The following is a 16,689-nucleotide window of genomic DNA, read 5'->3' on the forward strand; positions in this document are numbered from 1 at the left end:
GCAATTTGAAATAAAAAATATTGCTTTATTGTATTGTTCTTGCTTGAATCTTTTTTTTTCCAGACATTCATGATCAGAACAGTAGGAAGCCGGTCATGGTCTATATCCATGGTGGGTCTTACATGGAGGGAACTGGCAACATGATAGATGGAAGCATTCTAGCAAGCTATGGAAATGTCATTGTCATAACCCTGAACTACAGACTGGGAGTTTTAGGTAAGTGGCTTTTTTTAATAATAATAGAAATGACAAATGTGGCTCGTTTTGATGGGAAAACTTTATTGTCCTTGAATTACTTCAACCCTTTTAGAAAAAATATTTTTCATCTGCCTGAATTTTTGATGTTGAATATGTTTTCTTCCTTTAAACTAAAAGTTAAAATCTTAATGCTATTACTTAATTTTATCCATCTTATTTTGTTTTTCTAAGGCAAAAAATGATGTATATACATTTTTCCAAAATTGTTTCTTTAAAATCAAATAGTTTTTTCATGCTTATCCAATTAAATTAAACTTAAAAGTACCTTTTTGCCTTTGGGCCAGTATTAATATCATTTTGACTAGCAACACAGAATATGCCCATATTTAGTAGTCAAAAATTATAAATATCCAATGAAATTCAAATTCAATTTCCTAATAATATTAAGTATAACATCATAGAAATATAAAGTTAACAAGTCATTAATCCAATTTCCCAGTTATTTATTGACTTGGGAGTTTTACCTGAAAAAAATTGAGGAATATATAAATCAAGGAATACCTTGATTTATATATTTCTCTACTAAAATCAGGGTTAGGTTATGTGTTTTAGAATTTAGAGTTGACCTGCTTATTGGACTTTTTCTACAGTTTACAATGTAAGGATATTGGTAATGCAATGTAAACTTCTGGGCTTATATTTGTTGTTATTTTCCTTGCATTCTTTAATTGTCATTCTGTACTAGGTTGGGGGAAACTAAGTTTTATTTTTGGAGTGAGACATTTTAATGTTTGCCTTTCTTGAGCCAAAGAAGTGTTTTCCCTAGTAGTGTGGCCTATAGTTGTATTTTAATAATCAAAAAAGATGTCTTTTAAACAAATATAAAACACATCTTTGGAGAAACCTATGTGTATTATACAATGCATATGCCTTTAAAAGACAGAAAAATAGCATTTTTAATAATGCTATATTTGCAGTTGAAAATGCCGGTGGTAAAATCTAGTGATAAACAAATAAAATAACTAAAAGATATGCACCTAAATAAGAAGCATAATTGGAATTTACTTCATAAATGGGTAGATATTGTTGATAGCATGCTGATCTAAAATACTGATTTTTGCAAGGTATTTCATAGTAACTATAAACTCAATTTGCAATGTGCAGTAAACTAAGCATATGGGGAAAATGTTGAGTTAATCTATCTAATTTAGGAATGTTGGATAAAACTGTCTAAAATTCTCACAATTTTGACCCATTTCAGACATATTATATTATTAGAAATATGTAAATTGATTTTTATTCCAAATGAATGTTAAGAACCTTTATTCCTTTTCCTCCCTCCTTTCCTTCTTTCTTCCCTCCTTTCCTTCCTTCCTTTTTGCCTCCCTCCCTCCCTCTCTCATTTCCTGCCTCCCTTCCTTTCTCCTTTTTTCCCTCATTTCTCTTTCCTCCTTTCCTTCCCTCCCTTCCCTCCTCCCTTTATAATTCCCTTCCTGCCTTCATTTTCCATTTATTTTTGGAGTCTTTTTTCTAATTATTTAAAAAATGAACCTTTTCCCTTAATTATCTATATACTTTCCAAAATTCTTCTGACTAGTTAAAAGACTTCTTGTTATTGCTTTGGCCTTCCGTAATTGAAACAGGAAATCAAGTTTCTTTTCTTTTCTTCATCTTACACAAAAGACCCATTCTAACAAAGAAACAGAGAAAGAGAACAAGCTTGTGGGTCACTTTACAAATCAGTTTCAAAGGGAGCAGTGTATTTTACTGCATGTAATAATATCAAGTCTTGAAAGAGCCTTTTGGCTCTGTTTTCCAAGTGAAGCTATGCAAAGTTTGCCAGCACTACACAGTGTTTCTGTTGTCCATGTGATATATCTATGTTATTTATAATACTGTATTTCAGGAAAAAATGATTTTTCTATGGTCACTGATTATTTTTAAAGGGCTTAATAAGTCTTCCCTTGCTTGCTTAGCATTTTTACATGTGATATATCAATTATTTCTCTCATAAGTAGTATTAATGTGCCAAAAACTACTTTTTTGGAATAAAATGAAACGTTTACTTATATTAGAAAAATAAAGCCTTTTCTATTACTGTAAGAGCTTTACAATAATATGTACTAATATCTTTGGGAAAGAATAAAGAGGTTTAGTAGAGCTGTAGGCAAGCTGTTTACATTTCATAGATCTGCTAATATGGAATGATGACAAATACTAAGCAAAAAATTCTTTTTACTTACATAAGTCAAATATTATCTGTGTTTGCTAGTGGTTAGTAGTTGTGTGGTTGATTTCAGAATTTTTAAAAGTTTTATTGTTTTAGTCAGTGGACTTTAGATATAAAGTATCTATGAAAAAATCATTTTTCTAGACATCAACATATTCTCAATACCTTCCAGATATCTAGATATTTAATGAAAGGTTATGAGTTTACAAAATGTAATATTTCCCATTCATGTGTACAAATATATATATACATACATATTATTATGCATATATACAAATATAGTGCATATATTTATTGTCTAAACCATATAATTTGCATGCAGAATATGATAAGACGTCCATATAAAATATAATGTAGTATTAATGGCAAATCATATCACAGAAATTATAATTTTAAAATTTATGTAAATGTAATGCATTACTTGAGAAAAGTCTTATATTTAGGATCATTTTTTTATATGTAGTAGTAATTTCAAAATGAAACCAAATGAATGGTGAAATAAATAAGAAATGTTGTAATCATAAAAGATTAGGAGACCTGGGTTCTAATTCTGGCTCGAACTCTACCCAGTTCTCTGAGTTCCACTTAGCTAATAAGGGTTCCGTAATCCTCATCTGTAAAAAGAAGGACCTAGATTAGATTATCTCTCATGTCCCCTTTTTCTTAGAAAATCTATGACCATGAAATGTAAGTAGTTTTTGTGTTTCATTTGGTCTCTTCCTAATTTTTTAAAGTGCCTCAAACTAAATAGAATAAATTAAAATAATAGATAGAATAAGTGTTAGAGTAAATGAATTTACATTTGCTTTCCATTACACAAATGTTTCATATTAAAAGACAATTTTATATCTCACCAAATTCCAAGTTAAGAAATCAACAAACTCCAAAATTTTTTATTATTACTCAGTCTTTTTTAGGCATGTCAGACTCTTTGTGACACCATTTGAGGTTTCCTTGGCAAATATCCTGAAGCAGTTTGCCACTTTATGATAGGGGTTGGGGGTGAGGAAGGTGATGCCTTCCCTTGAGTGTCTCATACAATGTCGTGAACGTTAAGTGGATTAAATAAAGTAAAAGCACTGTGTAAGCTTTGATGCATCATGCAAGGGTAAGTTAATGTTATCTTAATTTGTGGGCTTTTTACTTACATCTGAGATACCATTATTCAGGTTTCTGCAAACTCCTTTTAAAAAATGTTGGTGTTGACTTCTGGCTGCCTATTATGACCTGAAAAGGTCTATGATGCGGGATGCTATATTCCTACTTAATATTTTACCTACAATATTTGACAATATCAAATTTGATTATATATACGTATGCATATGTATATATGTGTGTATATGAAATATACATATGTCTATTATATATGTGCATAAGTGTGTGTATATGTGTGTATATATAAAAATGTCTCTTGCATGCAGTTGCAAAGAAAAGAATATTTTCACATGGTAAAAACAGCAATGCGGATTAAACTCAGAATTTGTCCAAAATGTTTGATGAAGAGTTCTCACCAATAACTAACTAACCAAGACTGGGTTATCTCCTAGAGATGTTTCACAGGCTGTTAGGTCACATAGCCTTTGATATTTAATTCTATGTAGTGTCTTGCTCCTCAAATATGCTATGAGATATTTATAAGATATTAACGTGACTGAAAAATATTTTCCCCTGACCCTTATTCTTTACTTCACCATGCCACAACCAACTGTTTCACATCAGAGACACTTGACTAATCAAGCTCATCTTCCAATTATCCAGTTCCTACAGAGTTGTATCCAAGGAATAAGCTACTTCAGAACTGAAAGATGGATCTCTATCAGTGTTTGTGACCATGTGCCCTTTAATATTCATCCTAGCTTACTGAAGGGAAAAGGCGATTTAAGAAGCAGTTAAGAAATTCCTGTCCAACTCTAAGATCTGAAATCCATATGATTGTAGTGGGGAAAAAATGGAATCTTACTAAGATTGCTTTTCCAATCAGTGAGAAGATTTCTGGTAACCTATATGACTCTACCTGTCCTGTTGAACAATTTTTATTTACACAACTTTTAAAAGTATCTCTGGATACTAAGCCATGAGGTTAAGGGGTACAGAAAGCCTTGAAAGGTTAGATAAGGGTAACTACATAGTGCAACACTGGGCTTGCAATCAGGAAGACCTCAGTTTGAAATATGTTATATATATTTATCTAGCGATGTGATGCTAAGCAAGTCATTTAATCTCTCTCTTGAGCAAGCACCTCCATTTCTTTTTCTGTAAAATGACTCCAACAGGACATCAGCAATGGGTGAGTCCTTACAGATCCCCCAGATATTTTCCTCCATAGTATGTACTACTGATTTCCTCATTTTGGTCTACAGTGTCAGACACTAATTGCTTGGAGCTCTTTCTGCCTCTTGTACAACCAGGTCACATTCTCCATCAGCTCCTACTCCTCAGAAAAATACTTTGTAATTCACAAAGTTATGATTCAGGATCTTTTTGAGCTGGTAAGTGCCTCAGTTCTTTCCACATTGACCAGATCAGAGTGAGGCCATTCCGTACTGGGACCAATTTGTCCTCAGAATCCACAGATCTAATTTCAGCCTTATTTGCTGAATTTCCATGCATATCATTTTTATTTTTTGATCCTGAAGCGTGTGGCTGAGAGAGTGGAAGTGGACTATGTTTGTGAAGGAAGCCAGTTGGGCTAAGTAGGAAATTCTATGTTGCTTTGAGGTTGGTCAGGGAGAACTGGGACTCAGGGGGTCAAAAGAGGAAAGAGTAATTAAAAGATCTGTTTTCTTAATGATAGGTAGTTGCTCATCAAGCACAAAGGGCACCAGTTTGTTCTTCCTGAATATCTCAGAAGGCATGCCTTGGAGTCAGATAGTTCCTCAGCTGGTTCACATTCCTTTTCGTCAACTCCTCCCTCTGAAAGGCTTGTGGCTCATTTGGAAACACTGGCAGAGATGGCAAAAGTGGAGCCCATGCCCTATTTGATATGAATAGAAAATGCAGAATTTCATTTCATAATCTAAGCACATGTGCTTCTTTGCAGTCTTGCCAAAGTATGCCCCAAGAGCCTTGAAGCTGTGTTCTGAGATAGTAGGAAAAGAGGAACAGTCTTACCTATGGTTGGAATATGTCCAGTTTGACAGAAATAACTGTAGAGGGTTGCCACACACAGTAATAGCTCTTAGCGCCAACATACAAGGATGTGGATCTCCACAGTAGTATCTCGTGGGTCTGGTAGTGGGAGCTTGGATGAAACACCAGTGAACCCCAAAATTCCAAATATCTTTCTTCTCATTTTATGGCCTCCTCAAGTTCCCTGAAACAAAGAGTAGTGTACTTTTACAAAATATGTAACAAAGTATTAACAATAATCAGAGTTGTCGATTGTTGAAATAGAAGAATAAAATTATTTTTCTTTGTGCTTGGAACACAGTAGGTATTTAGCTTTGTGACCATGGACAAGCTACATAACCTCTCAGACCATGATTTCCATCATCTATATGATGGAGTTGGACTATATCCACTAACATCCCTTCAAGCTCCAAATCTATGATCCTATCATCCTAACATGGATTTTATTCATTTATAATCCTAAGAATTCTTGAATAATTTAGAATAAGTTCTAAAAAATCCATTTTTCCCTCAAATTCTAAATGTTTTGCTCTTTTTTGCTTATTGATTTTTAGACAGTTAAATAAAATGAAAAAAACTTATGGAAAATTAACCTACTACAATATCATCATTAGATGTTATTGGATTTCCTTCCTCCCATCTGCCCAGATATTTCAGGTAGAATTCAATTCAGAAAAATGTTTATAATAGTGAACAGATGTGGCTATTCTAATTACTTCTGGAAAAAATACCTTTTATAAGAGGTTTTTCCCTCTACTTATTCCAAAGAAAGGTAAAGAGTACCACTATTTATAAAGCTGAAGTAATTATATTTATCATGTTGATTTCATTCAAAGATTTTGAGAGGTTTATATTGTGAAATCTTTTCCTTTTAAAATAGGATTACTAAACTGATAAATCAGAAGAATGTTATAAATATGATTCACTTAGTTTTTACTAATCTATTTGATACATTGTCTTATGCTATTCTTGTGAACTAAATGGAGATAAGAGGGCAAGATAATAGCAGAGTTAGCTGCACTTGGAACTGATTGAATAGCTAGACTCAGGACATTTATAAAATTTGATGTCACTTTGCAAGGAAAATAATGGAATGTCCCAGCAATATCTACTCGACCTTACCTGTTTAAAATTTATTCATGTTGTGGATGAAGCCCATAAAAAGGAGATGCTTATCAAAAAATTTTTTTTATATAATTTGAATATAGGCAGTGATCAGAATGATTTTCCCAAGCAAGTATTACACATTACACTTAGAGTACCCCATCTCACTCTGGGAAAAATCTTCAGAGTATCTAAAGAGGTAAGCTGGAAATCAGGGCATATTAGGGCAATTGGTTCTTTATATATCTGCTACTTTCCAAAGTCTTTCTCTCTGTTTTGAGGTACCAGGACTGTGATCAGTTTTATATCCAAAAGAAATACTAAATGTCCTTTCATCTTCATAAATACCTTTGGTAATGACTACCTCTGTACATTGAAAAGAAAGTGTAATCATTGGTCACTTCTGTATATTTGAATGGCTTGTATAGTTAATTGTTTCATTTACTCAGCTCCCGAGTCCTACATCTTTGTTTCTGTGATAGCTAGTTTCCTCAAGATACTGTATTAACTGGAGGACCAACAAAAGATGATCACTACCACTGTCAATATGGATCATTAGGTATTATAGGGTGTTGAAAAAATATTTATATGACTTTAGGCAGACAGGATATCTTTGAATCATTCCTAGCAAATCAACCTTGGGGCTACAAAGGAGACCAAAAAGAAAAAGAAAAAACCTACCACAGATGGATATACTACATGGATATTATTGCAATAATCCCTATAGATGTCACCTCTGAATGTCCTCCTTTAAATTAGGACCTACTTGATAGTTGTATGACCTTAGACAAATGATTTGATCTCTTTGGGCTATAACATATTATTTTACTTGCATAAAGACAAATAGATTGGATCAGATGATCTCTTTAGTTTCTTATAGCCTCAAAATGCATGAGAAACTTCACCTTGTAGTCTCAGTTTTCTTATCTTTAACATGAAAGAATTGGTCCAGAACATAACTACAATTATTTCCTTTATTATGTGATTTTACAAATTACAGTGCCCACAGTGTTGATAAAATTTATTTTTTCCTGTAAACATTTCTGAGTACTCTGCTCCCGGTTTCATAACCCAGCCTTTAGCTGAGATCTCTATTTACAGAAGAGCTATTATGTTTCTTTGCAGGTATCTTCATTCTCTAGTACTTCATATTCAATTGCTAGACTTTTTTTTTTGATACAGTTGTTTGTCATAAGAAAGAGTATAGTATATTAGAAAGAATGTTGTCCTGGAAACATTGGTTCTAGTCTCAGACTTACCATTGATTAATAACTATGTGATCTAGAGTAGTGGTATCAAATTCATTTAGAAACAGAGACCACTAAACCATACATAAAGATCCCTCTGGTCTTAGTAAGCCACACATGTGTTGGTGGATGTGAACTGTTTTAACCATTCAATCAGAGCAATCTGGAATTACGCCCAGAGAATTATAAAACTGTGTATACCCTTAGATCCAGCAATTCTATTGTTGTGTCTGTTCCCCTAGGATATCACGGGAAAACAACAGCAAAAAAAAAAACAACTCCTATATTTTTTAAAATATCTAAAGCAGCTCCCTTCACAGTGGCAAAGAACTAGAAATTGAAGAGATGTCCATCAATTGGGGAATGGCTAAATAAGATGTGGCATATAATTGCAGTGGAATACTATTTCATTGTAAGAACTCATGAGCAAGTTAATTTTAAAAAACATGAAAACACCTACATAAAATTATGAAAAGCAAAACAACTAGAACCAAGAGAACATCATGTAAGCTACAAAACTAATATTTGGAGAAAAACTTGTGAAAGTCCATCTGCAGAGAAATAACTGATAAGTAGAAACATGAAAATCACTGTTTATATATACTTTTTTTAAATCAAGAGATGCCTTCTCTGGTTCAGGGAAAAGAGGAAAATACCTTGGAATTTTTATGTAGCCAAAAAACAAATAAGTGTAGAAAATTTTTTTAAAAAGCATATGTGCTTATATCTATATCTATATGTGTGTGTATACACATCAGTACACTAAAATCAAATCACAATTACAATTTAATCTGGGTTAAGACATACATTGAAGTGTTTGGGCCACATGCAGCCAGATAGCATATTTGATACTTCTGATCTTGATTAAGTAATAGCTTTTCTGAAACTAATTTTCCTCATCTGTACTATGAAGAGCACTGAACTTAATAATTTCTACTTAACTTTCCAGCTCTAGAAACTCCCTTTCTCCATTTATTTTAAAATTGTCATTAAAATATGTACAAACATACATATATTCATAAACACACATGTATATATATATATATATATGTAACATACTTTCACAATATGTAGTACTATTGCTAATGATAATATCACTCTAACAGCTAGCATTATATACTTGTGATATTTCCTGAATAGTTTTTTGCCTGACTGGTGACCAATAATATAATTATGAAATGCCATATGGTTTTCATGATATTGTTGTGTTTCCCATGCAGAAGTTAGTGTTAGTGATTCTTTCAGTACAATCTGTTTCTTCCAACAAATATTTTAATCAAATGGTGTTAACTGATTTCTTATCATGGTGAAGGCAACATATGTGTTAAAAATCTTACTACTTTTCTGAATTTGGTACAACACTTCAAGAATCTCTTTGGTTACTCAGAGCACTGGAATTGAACACAAAAAGAAACGGTCAAATATTTACTTAGAAAAATACAAATTTATTTTAGCAGCTTAATGTCAAAACTCTCTCTACCCTCCGCTACTTAGTGAAGGAAATCACAAATCAGTTGCTTATATAAAAACATGTCAAAATATAAGTAAGTTAGAAGAAAAACTAATTTTCTCTACTTAATAAGAACAGTTCATATTTTCATAGCATTTTGTGCTTCACCAAGTATTTTTCTAGGTAAATTTTTAAGGCTTATGATGTAAATACTATTAATTCCATTTTACGAATAAGAAAATGGAGACAGAAAAGTGAAGTAAATAGTCCACCTTTAGCATAGTTGGTTAGGGTCAGGACCAAAGCAAGATTAGACACAGTCACTTTCCATTAGAATATCATCATGCTTTGGACAGAATAAGAAGAGCTAAAGGGTAAACTATTGAGGAAATCATAGCTAGGAGAAGAGACTAGTATTGATAAGTGAAAATAAAAGTAAAAAAGAGGCAGGATGATCTAAAGTTATAGAGACATGGAGAATTCAAGCCTAGCAAAGTATTTAGTCCTTGGAAAGAAAGTTTCAAGAAATCTGAGATTGAAATTAAAGGAGTGGGAAAATTCGAGACTTTTCTTTCCACTTGCTTACATTTTTTAAAGATTTATTATTTTTCTTGACTGACTACACATGTTAAAACCAGTGGAAATGCGAGTTAGCTATGGGGTAGCGGAGAGTTTGAGGTGATGAAGGGTAAAGTAAAAACATAAATTATGTAACCATGAAAATTTTTTCTAAAAATTAAAAAAATAATTAAAAAAATAAAAAAATAAAGATTTATTATTTTCCCTAAAATTTTATCTGGTTAAAAAATTATCCATTTTTCTATTACTAATAATCTCTTCTGTTGTGAACCTTAGGACTTATGGTAGGCAGAATTGCCACCATCTTGTCTGATTAATATAATCTTGTAGTGTTCTACTCTACTGACACCTGGTGGCAGCACATTTACATTGTAAAACAGAAAAACAAAAACATTTTTCTATTTAAAATGATATAAGGTCCAGTGACAAACTTAGGGCATATGCCCAATTGCCTTTCTCTGATAAACTTACAAAGGATCCACAAACACATTGATAACTCCTTTACTTTTATATTTATAGACAATATTCATGTATGGTCATAGATAACTGAAACTTCTATTAGATATTGGAATACTATTTAGTGAACTTTTTTGTGAGTATTATTTAAGGGTATATATGCTTGACCCATTGTTAGAAAAAGCATAATATTGTAAGGGGGGAAAACAAAGCACACTATGCACCATAGTGAAGAGAAGGCTTATTTTTTAAAGTTTAGCTTTGCCATTTTATATGTGTGTTGTGTGATTTGGGACAAGCCACTTCTTTTTTTCTGGTCCTCATTTTCCTTGTTTGTAAAGTCCAGGTATTTGGAATTTGGTTATTTCTAAGGTTTTTCAAAGACTGAGATGCTGTGATTTTGCTGTATTAAATTTTATTTTAAATATTCAGAAGACATATGTTCTGGAAGAGATATTTATATTTACATTCAAAACAACACTTCTGAAAAGTTTGTTTTTCTGATAACAAGATCACTTTTGTTTTCTATTTTTGTCATTTAATATGATTTTCCTTTAATTCCACACTAACAGTTGAGAGTATTTTAGTTGAAATGAGAATTCAGACTTTGTATATATGGAATAAAAATGATTCTTTGGTAAAGATGGGATTTAACTATAACTGTAAATGATGAGAATTTAATTCCTACTCTAGCTTAAAATGAGCATTGGGAATGGATTGTTAGGGAATCATTTGAATTGGAAGGAAAGACAACATTAAACTAATTAGATTGTATAGAAGCAAACAAATTTTGATCATTTTCTCACCAGAATAGTTTTATATATACTTCATTATCCCATATTACTCGCCCCTGCCCAACACTTTAGATATAAGTATAGGATTCAGATCCATTTAATTGGAACTCACAGGTAGGGAAGCTCCTTGTATCAAAGTAGGACATCATCTTCTATTCAGTTAATCATCATTAGAATTATCTATCTCATTAAGAGGATGAGTGACTTGCCCAGGTTAACTGATATTAGGGTCACGGACCAGATATGTTCAGAGAAGGGACTTGAACCAAAGTGTTCTTGGCCTAGATGCTGGCTTTTTATCCACAATATCAAGCTCCTTACCTTGAACATATTTAAGATCAATAATTATTTCAGGCCAGCTAATGGGCAAATCTCAACAAAGTAGTATGCTCTAGTTCACCATCAAAAAGCAGCATGATTGCATAATAGCATGACAAAATTAGGAATGGGGATTAGAATCAGGAAGAAGACATGGGATCCCATCCTTCCTACCACACTTGCTAGCTATATGAACCTGGGCAAAATTTTTAATTTAAATGTGCGTTATATAGAGAGATGGCACTAAGACTGGAGGCAGTGGGTATATGTGTGTGTGTGTGTGTGTGTGTGTGTGTGTGTGTGTGTGTGTGTGTGTGTGTATCTCCTGTGGACTATTCTTTTTTCACATATATACCATGATTAATGGTAAAAATTAAATCTGCAAGTACAGTTAGGTGGCACAGTGGAGAGAATATTGGGCCTGAATTCTGTACTGGCTTCAGATACTTACCAGCTGTTTGCCTGGGCAAGTCACTAAAATTCTCTTTGCCTCAGGTTCCTCATCTGTAAAGTAGGGATAATAATAGAATCTGCTTTCAAGGATAGCTGTGAGAATCAAGTGAGAGAGTGATTATTAAGGTGTTTAACACAGTGCCTAGTACATACCAAGTGTTATGTAAATGTTATTTATTATTTTTGTTTTTAAAGTAAAAGCTTCTCTTTACAAAAAATTTGTGCCGGTGAATTTGCTTTATCTCTCTTGGAGGAGGAATACACATATGCATAGAGACCTAGAAAAAAAAGTTGGTCAAGCAGTGATGCATTTTTCTTTAGCATAACTTTTTGTATCATTATGTCATTTTCCTGAAGGTTGTCACCTTTTGAGAAATGAATCTTATTTTATGCATGGCACACTTCTAAAGTGAATTCATTTTCTTAAAAGATTGGAATGTTTGAATTATTTTTCTAAAGTTTAATGGGAAAAACGAAAGATAATTCAGCTTTACACAGTACTAAATGCATATTTTTCAGATAATAGCTCCTAATATGTATATTGCCTTGGAGTTTATGTGTGAATGAACTTTTAAAAGGATGTCTTGATTAAGTTTTAATAAAAGGGACTTTTTGGGATAAGGAATTTAATGACTAATGTGTGGTCTGCAGTCAATCAAAAGAGATTGGCTTAGCCATCCAGCATGCACTTGAATGGACATCACATTGAATTAGTTCATTAGCATATAAATCTTAGATAAAACTAGCTACAGATAGAAAATGAGCTGGTCCCAAAGTTGAATAGAAAGAAAATGGACTGAATCAGATCTGAGAAATTACTCAGCATTTTCAGTTTCATGGGGGGATGGGTGGTGGTGGAAGGGCATATAGAAAAGTCTAATATTGGTCCAGTGATGCTAAGTGATGTGGAATATTATAAGACAAATCAAAAGTACACACACTTGATATAAGCCCCTCCCATATATGTGCTAGATGATGGAGACATAAAGATAACAATGAATCTCTGCATTTAATAAACATTGATTCCATTGGGAGTTGAGGAGGGATATGACATATATACAGATGGAAATAATATTCATCTATAAGCATGTTTAAAGTACTTTACATTTGCCAGACTAGATGCTAGGTGCATGGGGTATCAAGACAAAAGTGGAACAATCCCTAACCTTAATTAATTTGCATTCTTTTGGGGACAACAATGAATATATAATACAAAGTATTGGGGTAAAGGAAAAAATCCTAAGTGTTCTAGGAAAATTTGGGAAGGAGAGAGAACTTTCATACTGAGGTTATGGGGGAAGGTGGGATTCTTTAAAGGGTTGGCACAAGATTTAAGCTGAAGGAAGAAAATCATTTTGAAAGAGCAAAGATGAGGAAGAAATTTATTCCCAGATGGCCTACAGGAATTCACAGAGATAAATGAGAATTCTTACACCTGGGACAAATTCAATTATGGCATTGTGCTAGTGGTGACCTTTTCTGGAAATCAACCCCCTCTCTCCCCAAATAAAGACAAACTGGAAAGTTGAGGAGGGTTAAGGGGGTGGGGAGAGGAATGGAAAGAAGGTGTCTACACTGTCTGATGCCACTGTTGTGGATGTGGACAGAGCAAAGAGAAAGATGGAATTGAACAGCATGTCTAGGACTCCTCAAGATAAGACAATTCAAGTCAGAAGCTCATCAGTCTAGAGGTAGGCCTCAAAGACCATTGGAGTTTGTTCATATTTAGGAAGTAAGACATGAATAATGTTCCTGAAAATGGAGGCTCCATAAAAGCAGAGGAAGAAAAGTATTTTAAAGGGATGGTTGATTTACATTGTCAAAAGAAGAAAGAAAAAAATCAAGATGAATCAGGAGAAAAATCTATTTGATTTAGGAGTTAACAGATTTCTTGGTAATCCTGCATCATGCACTTTAGTACAATAAAGCCAGATATCTAAGGGTTGAGAAATAGAAATTGTCATACAAGAATTCAGGATTATTTCATCATTAGGAATAGTATAAATAAAAATGACCATTTTGTTAAGTCAAATCAAATCAAACAGCTTTTGTTAAACACTTGCTATGTGTCAAGCACTATGCAAAGCACTGGGGAGATACAAAGAAATGACAAAAACATCTCTCTGCTTTCTAGGAGCTCACATGCCACCAATTATGCACAAATGAGATATATGCAATATTAACTGGAGGTAATCTCAGGAGGAAAGTTGAGGGAGGCCAGGGAAGACTTCTAGCAGAATATGGGATGTTACTTGAGCCCTGAAGGAAGCCATGGAATGAGGAGGTAGATATGAGGAAGGAGATTAATTATAGGTATAAGCAGAGAGCAAATGAAAATGCACTCCAAGGAAACAGAATATGTACTAAGAGAAACACAAGGAGGTCATTGTCACTAGATCATACAGTATGTGTTTGGTCCTAAGATGTAAGAAGACTGGAAAGGTAAGAAGCAGTCAGCTATAATTCTATAATCTGATTTAATGTCTCCATTGAAAGGAAACTCACTACTTCTTGTCATATCTCATACCCACCCCCTTACCTTGATCTCAAAGGTTCCTCTCAGCAATTCTCACATAATCTCCTTAGTCTCCAAAGCCAACCCCTAGGTCATTTTTGGCTTTTTGTTTTTTCTCTCTTTCCTTTAATTACCAGGTATTATCAAGTCTTCTTCAATATCTCTTGCTCATTTTTTCAAACTTTCTAACTATTCACATTCTAGCCACTCTAACCAGGCCCCCTTAACACAAAAATTATTCTCGGATAGGGCAAGTCCAGTTGATTCCTCCTCCAAACTATTATAACATTTATACTCTGCCTCCTAATTTAGTTCTTGATATTTCGTACCATACTCTAATTGGTTCCCTAGTAAGTACTCATTAGCAAAAATTTTGACTCCAATGTCAGGGACTGTGACCTCTACTTCTTTTGTATCTCCACATAGCAAGGAATCTATAAATATTTGTGATTAATTAATTGTTTGGGGCACTGAATGGTATGTTACAGATTCGTTGGAAAAGGAAGAAAATAGTAGGGTGAAAACTCTGAGGGACCTTTTACATGAGGTCCAGAGAAGTGAGTTCAGCCCAGTGTCACGCAATGATTTAAATTCATCTGGATTTTGTAATTATCAGCACTCATAAGCCAGTTGGAGCTGGATCTAACACATCCTTGGTATATGAAGAGTTTGTTAATTTTTATGATTTCCAGCTAGATTAAATAGAATGTTATCCACTAGCCTAGATGCTGCTAAGTAAGATTCTCTTATGTAAAATGCTTGCAAAACAAAATCTGTGGTACTTCACCTCCTCTTGTGTCTAATTTGCCTTCATTCAAAAGCTTTTCTCAGTTATCTTGAGAATGATAACCACACTCTGACAAAGAATCTTCTGATGATCTCCATGTTCTTCCACCTGTGATAGATGCAGCAACAGCAACTAGTACTGTTCATTTTATAATCCAAACCTTTCCTGTACCATTAATGGGCAATTTGTTTCATATATTTATCTTAAGTATCACAGTCAAAAAGCAGAGATTATTTTCTCTATATTTTTGTTTGTGTTGCTAAGTACCCTTACTCCACATTGTTAAATAATAAAACAAGTATTCATTAAATTTTGATGCATTTGAAACCTCATGTTGGGAATATGACATTAGAAAATGCAGTGTTGCCGGACAATAACACCATCAAAAATGTATTTGTCTTTTTTCCCTCAAAAAGAGAAATTTTTCAAGTAAACTACAAGATTTAAGAATTATTCATTTTCATAACTACTTCCATCGAACTGCCATTTTTATTCTTAAGGCTGACACTCTACAAAAAACTACTGCTAGTATCTGTTTGGATTAAGACAGTAGCCTTCTAATGTCTTCCCATTTCAACTCTCTTCCTTCTCCAAGCTACCCTTCATAACACTGTCAAACTATTCTCTTCAGCAGAGATCTGGGCATGTCTTTACTCATCTCAACAATCTTCAGTATAGTTCAAACCCCTTTTGCCTAGTCTAGCCTTCCCCCAAATAACTCCATCCTCCCTTATATGTTTACCTGAAGTAGGATTTCTTCACTTGATAGTGTCTAGCCATCTTACATGATACATGGTCTCCTGAGTAGTTCCTTTGATTCTTTACCTCATTTTCTTTTCCTTATTTCATTCAAAAGCTGAATTCCTACTAATTTAAAATCCAGGCCAAATGTTACTCATACATGAAACCTTCCTGATCAACAGCAGATTGCTATGAGTAAATTATTTTGTTTCTCTAAACCTTGGCTTCCTTATCTACACAATGCATATAAAAATGTCCATAGTTTCTAATTATGGAGTTGTATGACTTGATTGAGTGTTTGAAGATTTTAAAGTACTTTATAAATGGAAATTATTATGATAGTGATAATAGTAACCGTTATTCCCCCAAATCTTTAATTAATTAGATTAATTAACAAATTAATCAGAACACTTTGAATAGTGTCATGGACATAGTAGTTCCTCAAAAAATAATTTTTAAAATAAGTGAATGATATTTAAAGTATATTTTGCCCATATTTTGAGAACTGAGAAATGCTGTCAAGGGAAAGAAAGAATAAATTAGAGGGAATCCAAGTTGCCATAATTTATTTTTATAAGTATTTTAATTATTTTCTAATTTTGCTATACGTTCCATTCTCTCTATTGCATTTCTTGCCTAATTATTTTAATGTACTTATCTTAAAAAAATGAAAGGCAACTCTAATCTT

At 33.2% G+C, this 16,689-nt stretch overlaps 1 protein-coding gene across 3 annotated transcripts in view; it reads left to right on the plus strand.

Moving 5' to 3' along the window:
- NLGN4X (neuroligin 4 X-linked) overlaps positions 1-16,689 on the plus strand; it is a 331,168-nt gene that overhangs the window by 134,084 nt on the left and 180,395 nt on the right. For all 3 annotated transcript variants that reach the window (XM_044666980.1, XM_044666981.1, XM_044666983.1), the window contains one exon: positions 64-216. In XM_044666980.1, coding sequence (XP_044522915.1) covers positions 64-216 — 153 coding nt within the window. The remainder of the gene's footprint in view (positions 1-63; positions 217-16,689) is intronic.

Source organism: Gracilinanus agilis, chromosome 3 (genome assembly GCF_016433145.1).
Source record: "Gracilinanus agilis isolate LMUSP501 chromosome 3, AgileGrace, whole genome shotgun sequence".
In the NCBI taxonomy this organism is placed as follows: Eukaryota; Metazoa; Chordata; class Mammalia; order Didelphimorphia; family Didelphidae; genus Gracilinanus; species Gracilinanus agilis.